At 30.5% G+C, this 8,988-nt stretch overlaps 1 protein-coding gene across 1 annotated transcript; it reads left to right on the forward strand.

Annotated features, from left to right (window-relative positions):
* The first annotated feature begins 4,693 nt into the window (after nt 1-4,693).
* LOC127126977 (WRKY transcription factor SUSIBA2) lies at nt 4,694-8,255 on the forward strand. Its single transcript, XM_051056052.1, has 5 exons — nt 4,694-5,123; nt 5,820-5,948; nt 6,132-6,964; nt 7,052-7,210; nt 7,448-8,255. Exons 1-5 carry the CDS (start codon nt 4,854-4,856, stop codon nt 8,184-8,186), a joined length of 2,130 nt encoding a protein of 709 aa, XP_050912009.1. The 5' UTR covers nt 4,694-4,853; the 3' UTR covers nt 8,187-8,255.
* The last annotated feature ends 733 nt before the right edge of the window (nt 8,256-8,988 follow it).

An 8,988-nucleotide genomic window follows, 5' to 3' on the forward strand; every position in this document is an offset into this window, starting at 1 on the left:
CCAGACAAAACCTGTGTTGCTGGAAATAGAATCTTTCACCGCCTCTTTGGGGCGTTTGAACCGTGCATCAAATGTTTTGCATTCTGCAAACCTATTATTCAAATTGATGGAACATGGTTATACGGAAAATACAATGGTACTTTGCTTATGGCTGTTGCACAAGACGACAACAATAATGTCTTTCCCATTGCCTTTGCTATGGTTAAAGGTGAAACCATTGGTGGTTGGGGTTTCTTCCTTCAACATCTCAGAACACATGTCGCTCCACAAGTCAATATCTGTTTGATTTCAGATAGACATGCTTCCATTGAGAGTGCTTACAATAACCATGATAACGGATGACATGATCCTCCTTCTACCCATGTCTATTGCATTAGACATATCGCACAAAACTTCATGCGTGCAATCAAAGATAAGAACCATCGCATAAAAGTGGTGAATGCAGGGTATGCTCTAACTCAGCCGTCATTTTAACATTACTGTGATGAAATTGGATTGTCTAATGAAGATGCAGGAAGATGGGTGGATAACATACCAGTGGAGCAGTGGAAAAGGGCATTTGACAGAGGCTGTCGATGGGGCCACATGACAACACACATTGTGGAATGCATGAACGGTGTATTCAAAGGCATTAGAAATCTACCAATAACTGTTTTGGTCAGAACAACCTATTTTAGGTTGACTTCTACCTTCGCAACCAGAGGTGAAAGATGGAGTGCAGTGTTAATGTCGGGTCAAATATCCAGTGAATGTTGTATGAAAGTGATGAAAAGGAAAGTATCAAAGCTAGCACACACGCGGTTACAATCTTTGACCGTCATAGGAAAAATTTCAGTGTACAAGAAACAATGGACCACAATGAGGGGATGTTAAATTTATCTTATGCTGTCAAACTAAACAGAAGTTGGTGTGATTGTGGAAAGTTCCAGGCCTTCCGTACTCCTTGCTCCCATGTCATTGCGGTATGCGCACATACTCGCCAGGACGCTTACAGCCATCTATCTGATGTTTACAAGGCCATTACTGCCATGAATGTGTATAACAAAAGCTTCACAGTGCTACCAAAGGATGAATAGTGGCCTCCATATGAAGGTGACATAGTTTGGCACAATGATGAGATGCGAAGAAAGAAAAAAGGACGACCAAACAACACGCGTATTAGAACAAAAATGGATACAACTGATAAAATGATAAGATTATGTAGTATATGTCGTCAACCAGGACACAATAAGAACAAACGTTCCAATCTATGAGCAATATCTGCATCATAATTTAGTACCTCCTTTCAATTTTTGTAACTTTGGATTTTTATATATCATTATCTTTTTGTTACAACAAGGTTAACAACAAACATCACTACAACATAAGCAAACTTAAAACAGAACATTTCTAACTTATTACAACAATCAAACTGATGTCATCTCGTCCAAACATCATTTCCCTAGCATCCTTATCAGTTTTGACTCGCACCTAACCAAATATACTACCGAGTCTCTAAATACTTCTAATTTTTCCCCCTTCTAGTATTTTTCCATCTAACCAAGGAACCAGCTCCCTCTTCAGTTGATCGAAACTACAGATGTTCAAGAAGAGCATCAACATAGATGGTTGTCTCTCGAATAAATCACTTTTCCATAGCGACGACGAACACCAAACATGTTTGCAATATGACGAAATGAGATGTGGAAAAATGAATCACACAACACATCTATTTATAACAAAAAAATTTCACATTACACTGAGGCGTCATACCAATTGACGGCTCCTCTTCCAAATAACACATGGACGCCAATTAGATTTGCAGCACCATGTGGCGCCTATGCCTTACGTATTTTTTTTGTTTGAAACTTGGATAATTTGAGATTTTTTTTGAAAAAATGGGGTATTTGAGTAAACATTTCCTCATTTACTTACGATTATATGGCGACTTACATATCTATTTTATTTTATTGTTTTTTTTATATTTTGTAAATAATTTAAATTAAAATAAAAATAAATATATAAAAATATATCATTTACATTTTTATTTGTCAGTGAATTAAAAAACGGACAAACAAACACGGAAGTACGTGTCTGAACGCTTCTATAGATAAATCTAAATTAACAAACATGAAATAAAGTGTATCTGGTCAAAAAAACATTTTTTAAAATCTCATTTATTAATTATATTTTAACTAGTGAAATAATTAAACATATTATTATATTTGTCTAATCCGTATTTTTTATCCTTTTACTCATAGAATTCGTGAGATATGGAAAGTTTCATATATTTTATGCAATTTATAAAATTATTTATTTATAATTATATTGTTAATTTGGTTGTTGCCTTATTAAAAAAACTAGAAGGAAAGGTTAAATATTAAAGTTCATTTATCTATATAGAATTAAAATAAAATAAAAACTCATATATAGTTAAACTCGTTCTATAAATTTCTATTATTTTCATTACAATATTATTTTATTTTTGGATTTTATAAGATTTTCAAAAATAAATAAAAAAATTTAAAAAAGATGCCTGCATTATATTTTAACAAATGTGATCAACCTATTATTAACTAATGACTTGAGGTTCTCAATGTTAAAAGTTTATCTTCCTAATCTCAAAGTAGATTATCTGAATCTCCACGATTGTAAAATGTTTATTAATGTCACTTTAATTAATATAAATTATTTCTTTTATCTTTTAAAAAAAAACATAAAAAATGTATATTTTATTTTGAAAACAGAGAAATATTTATATATGGAAATCTGATAATTTTTTTTTTATTAAATTGTTAATATAATTTTTAATATAGTAAGTTGTTAGCTTTTTCCTAATTGAGAAAAATGAGAAGAAAGTGATGGATATCAGCCGTTGTTTATTTAGATATAATTTAAATAAAAAATTTCATAGTTATCTAAATAAATATATTTTTTTCAAAATTTTGATTCTTTTTTCACATAGATGAATATCTTTTTTAATATTATATTAAAATTTTCTTTGAAGTTCTTACAATACATAATTTATTCAATATTGTAATAATTTATATCAATTAAAAATAAGATAAAACATATAGATTTCAAACTATATCTTCTTGCTTAGAGATAAAAAATTTACATTGTAATTTGAGATGGACGAAGTTCAAATTATTTTGAAAACAACTAAACTATTGTAATTTGAAATGGACGTAGTTCAATTTTTTTTAAAACAACTAAACTATTTCTAGTTGTTATTTTATTTAATAATAAGATTTTCAATTTCATTATTTTTAAGAATTTGGAATTATAATATTTTTTAAAGAAAAGTTAGAAAAGTTTATTATATATGACAAAAAGCTAAACAATGCTATCCATGTATATGGTACCATAGGAAAGAAAAAAATGGTTGGGATCCTAGATAGAGATTTGTGACTTATGATGAATTGGAAGAAACCAAAGGAGATAAGATCATTAAATATAACTCATAATAATTGAGATTAAATTTGGTTAAGATGTAAATCTAAGAATATGAAGATCCGAAAATAGTTGCTAATAGATTTGATGAAACAACAATTAAATTCCACATAACAAAATGTATTATTTTAGGTTAAAGATATGTGGTCATTGTATTTGTTTGTAATTTTTCACATGTCACTTCTTCCGTAACACTTGTTTATATGTTGTTATATCAATTGACGTGTAGAACTACTTCACTAACAATTCTCCTTCAAATTTTAAGGTCGATTGGTTATAATATATTTTTGTTTCAATATATTAATTATTTTTTTAATTGTACTATTTCCATATTTTATGTTTTTCTTTTTTAAATAATAATTTGAGAAAATTGAGTGATGCATAGTAAATGAATAAATTAATTTTATATTATCAACTAATAACAATTATGTATCATTTCAAATTCAATTAAAAAATTTAAATTATTTATTTGATATGACAGAATGATATATTTTTAATAGATTAAATTATAAAAAAATTTACAATTGTTTTTAGAAAAAGTTAAAAGTAGTAATAATAATTATAATTTTTAATTATTTTTTATAAAAAAATAAAAGTGAAATTAAATAATAAAAGGTTAAGATAAAGATAGACAAAATAATTTTTTTTAAAGTAACAAAATTAATTAATTCCCTTTTATAAATAATCAACTTTAAAATAAAAATAAAAAAGAAATAAAGTTTGTGTTTTTTAATTAGTATTATATGCATTGCTTCCAAAAAAGCTATATACGTATTCTTTGAATTTGTCTCTTAATATATCTTATTATTGCAAAAGCTTGTCTCATTTAAAATATTGTTTTATTTTATTATTAATGTTTATTTTGTTATTTTATAAATATTTTCTCATATCAATAATAAAATATATTTTTGTAAAATAATTAAAAAATATTTTGTATCAAATCCGAAAATAAGATTATATGCATTATTAATAAAATATATTTTTGTAAAATAATTTAAACAAAAATGAATTAAATTACTTAATTTGTATTATTCGTATAATCCTAAAGTGACGTATATTTTGAAACAATAAAAAAAATAGTTGATAAAATTAATTTAATAAAGTTATTATGATATTTCTTTATTAATAATTTTTACTTAATATATATCAAATTAACAGATGTGTCACTTACCATACAAAAATTAAATATTATTTTATATAAAGAAATTAAAAATTTTTATGTTATATTTATATATGATGCTGTGGGCATTGTATAGAGGAGAAGACATAGATTTGGTTCAGCAGAATAATCTTCAAAACCTCATCACTTTCATTGGTTTCAGCTTCACATTACACTGTAGCTGAAAGAACCACCCAAAATTCTGATTTATTCTCTCTTTTGTCCCGGTTGAGTTTCAATGTAACAACCACAAAGAGCCAAAATGGAACCAGACAAAAACGAAAGTAACATGAACAATAGTATGAATGAAAACAAAAATGGAGGTGATGGAAACATTGTATCAGATCCGAGAGGAGAGAGGTTTTTCGATTTTCCATGCAAAAGAAGCTTAGCTGAGAGAAGAGGTTTCAATAAAAATGCAACAATAACCCCTTTGGTTTCGCTTCCAGCTTGTTCACCGCATCTCACAATACCGCCGGGAATTAGTCCAGCCGCATTGCTTGACTCCCCCGTCATGCTTCCTAATTCTCAGGTATCATTATCATCCGCGTTGCGTAATTTTGGTCGGCACAGATGTTACGACACTGATTGCGTTCTTCAGTGAATTAACCTAATACTGATACGGTTTTATGGCAACTGTTTTTTAAAACCTTGATCACAATCTCGTTTTTTATAAACAACTTCGGATTAGTGAATAATTATTTATTTTTTTAATCGAAGTTGCACTCGTCAGAATAATTAAATCACTTATATATTAGATTTTGAAGTTGAAGGTCATCGATGAATTCCTTAATCTTGCCGTTTTTTCTCTTTGTTTGTTGATTGTATTTGTTTTCTGGTTCTTCGCTTTTTTACTGGGCTTGTTTGATATTTCTTGCTTGATCCATTTTACCTATTTCTTTGGTTAGGTCGAGTTGAGATGATATAATTTTTTTTAATAAAACAAAATTAGTCGTGATATTTAAAACATTATGTTAATTTATTTTTTTAATTTTTATATTTGGACTTACGACGGAACTAATCCAAATGAATCAATTTAACCGAGAAACCATTTAAAGTTGAATTATAAATTGGCTTACCATATAAACTATTATATATTAAGATTGAAGATCTTCTATCATATCTGAGTAATTTTTCATTAAGAAAATACTCAGACAAGTATTTTGAATTTTAAAAATGGTTTCGTTTCGTCTTCTCAGTATTTGTTTTTTTTTTTCATATGTTTTAGGTCATGCCGTCTCCCACCACGGGGAGTTTTTCAATGCTTCAACCTCCAATGCTCACTTCCATTACAAAAGACGAAGCAAACATGGATATTTCTACTTCCTCTGATTTTAATTCTAATTCTCTAAATCAGGTACCTTATATATATATTTGAATTGTATTTCTTGTTACTTAAAATCGTGATACTGTAAAACTATTTACATTAATATACATATCATATTTTTTTCATATATAAATGTATTATGTTAAGAGTCATATTTTTTTACTAAGTCTTAACTTTCTTAAGAATATATTTCTATTATTTTGAACTCGCCAGGGTTGTAATAATTATCACATGATGAATGGAGAGTATAAAGAAGACCAAATATTTGTCCAAGATCAACTACCAATAGATTTTCCATTCTCAGAAGATTTTTCAAATAACTTCTTTAAAAATAATGGATTCCTTTTTCACAATGATTTGAAACTGGAAGATTTGATGATTGATAATATTGATGTACCCATCTCTCATTCCGAAGAAGTTAGTGATGAAAGTAATCTTCTTGAAAATTCGATCCCGGTCGCGGATGATATTGGACGACAACATGTTTTAGAAGTAGAACAAAAAGAAACAGGTTATGCAACCGGAACAAAGAACACTGACGATGGTTATAACTGGAGAAAATATGGACAAAAACAAGTAAAAGGAAGTGAGTTTCCAAGAAGCTACTATAAATGTACTCAATCGACTTGTGAGGTCAAGAAAAAAGTTGAAAGATCGCATGATGGCCAGATAACTGAGATTATTTACAAGGGTAATCACAACCATGAGAGACCACATTCGAATCGTCGAGGATCAATAATACCTTTGAATGATGAGATTTCAGAAACTGCTGAAGCCAATGATAAAGTTAACTCGCGAGAAAAAGATGTGAACCATAGTTCCAAGATGAAGCTTGAAGATCAAGGAAGGACATCCCCGCCTTCTTTTACGACCGAGCATTCAAATCCTGCGAAGAGAGGTAGATCATTAGGTGTGTTTGAATCAGATGAAGCCCAAGAGAATTCTTCTGCACTTGTTAATCATGATGGTAACAAAGATGGATCCACTCAAATGGTTTTACCGAATGAAGATAGTGCGGAAGATGGTGAATCGGAATTGAAAAGAAGGTATTGTACTTTATTTGATAGTGTCTTTATTTTGGCATTATAAGTAAAAATAAATCTTATGTTTGTTGCTTTAATTTTATTTTGTAGGAAAAAGGAAAGCTATCCGGCTGAACACCTGCTGCCTGCGAGAGCTATTCGTGAGCCGCGAGTGGTAGTCCAAATCGAGAGTGAAATCGACATACTTGATGATGGTTATCGTTGGCGAAAGTACGGGCAAAAGGTTGTCAAAGGGAATCCAAACCCGAGGTAATGATATTTCTTTTCCTTATTCACTTGTAGGCCTATTTAGTAGAAAATATTGTCGATGTAGCAAAATTCGAACAAATCACCATTGTTTCCGATATGTTACTTGTTACAAAAAGTTGCCAAATAGCGGCTTTAATCGTGTTATAGCACACTGTTGTGTTGCAGAATTTGAACAAATCTGTATGATGTTATAAGTTAGTATTATGTATGTAAAATTCTCTCATCCATCTCTTGTAGGAGCTACTACAAATGCACAAGTGCTGGATGTAATGTAAGGAAACATGTGGAAAGAGCTTCACACAATCTAAAATTTGTGATTACTACTTATGAGGGAAAACATAACCATGAGGTTCCAACTGCTAAGAATAACAATCACATAAACTCAAACGATTTTGGTTCACATTCAAGTGGTGCTAATGGGTTACATGGGAGTGCTGGTATCCTAAAGTCGGAAACTCATCAGCCTATTGCATCTCATTTTGATAGAAAACCCGATTTTAGCGATGAGTTTGTGCGGTCAAGTTTGATGGGAAGTTTCGCTAATGATATGAAGTTTGGACCTTCCTCCATGGCCCAAATGCCGTATTCTTCCTTGGATAATATTGTACCATATGGATGCTCCTATGGAACGAATCTCGAATGTGGTGTTGCGCCTCAAGTCGGACATATGCCCCCGATTTTCCCAGAATTTCCAATGCCGTTGCCATTGAATCTTCCTTCATCTGGAAATTTTTCTCTAGATGGAATTAATCTCAACTATGGAAAACCAATGAATTATGTTCAGTCTTACCTTTCAAATCAACAGATGAGGGACTTTGATACAGGACTCCTAAGGCCTAAAGAGGAGTTGAATGATGATGCTTTGTATACTTCATGTCCATCTTCTTTTGATCATGCAAGTTCCTCACTGAATCCACCATCAACATCACCACCACAGTCCATTTATCAAAGTCTCATGCATAACTTCCCTTCATAATATGTTTTTTACAATAGTTAGAAAAAACATGTTTTATTGATTTTTTTTCTTGTAGTTTTGGAAGATCTATTGTCTTATCATTGTTATTTCAATTTTTCAAATACTTGTTGTAACAAAATTTAGTGTTATTATACAAATTTCATAACAACATTGTGTATCTAGTTCTTGGTATGTAACTTTATTTTGTCCTATCATTTTTGTTGTTTCACAGTTTTTGTGTATTTTTTTAAACAATCAAACATAGTATGGTATTCTTTTCATACCAATGTTTGTTATTAATAGGTGGTTTCACTACTTACATTTTGATTTCAGCGCCTAGTCAAAGGCATTGCCAAGTTTCTCACATGACACTTTCAACGTTTTTACTTCCTCGTCTTTTGTTTTTTTGCATTTCCTTTGGCTCGCCCAAAGATCGTTGTGCTTCATCATGCCCTTTAGTGGTAAACTTCAACGACATCTTGGTCTGAATGAACGTCTATTTCATGGTGTTCAGCCTAGTCTTAAAATCTCTCCAACATTGAAATTTGATTGGCTATAAGCATTGAACATCACTCGTTCCAGCTTAAGAATCTTTAGAAGACGAACCTATATCAAGTTGGACATCTGCCCAACCCTTAACTGGGTCTCTATTTTGTGATCATTAAGGAAGTTTGTGGGGAAGTCAATGTGATCCCACGAAATTCTCTTACATGAAAACCCTTGTTCCAAAGTGTAGGTCTCTCCTTAGGAGTCATGGAAATGTTTCTCTATAACAATGTTCCCTCAAGGTTGAAGGAGTCCATAGAATCCAAATCTACGGTAT

The sequence above is a fragment of the Lathyrus oleraceus genome, chromosome 3, assembly GCF_024323335.1.
Source record: "Lathyrus oleraceus cultivar Zhongwan6 chromosome 3, CAAS_Psat_ZW6_1.0, whole genome shotgun sequence".
NCBI classification, from domain to species: domain Eukaryota; kingdom Viridiplantae; phylum Streptophyta; class Magnoliopsida; order Fabales; family Fabaceae; genus Lathyrus; species Lathyrus oleraceus.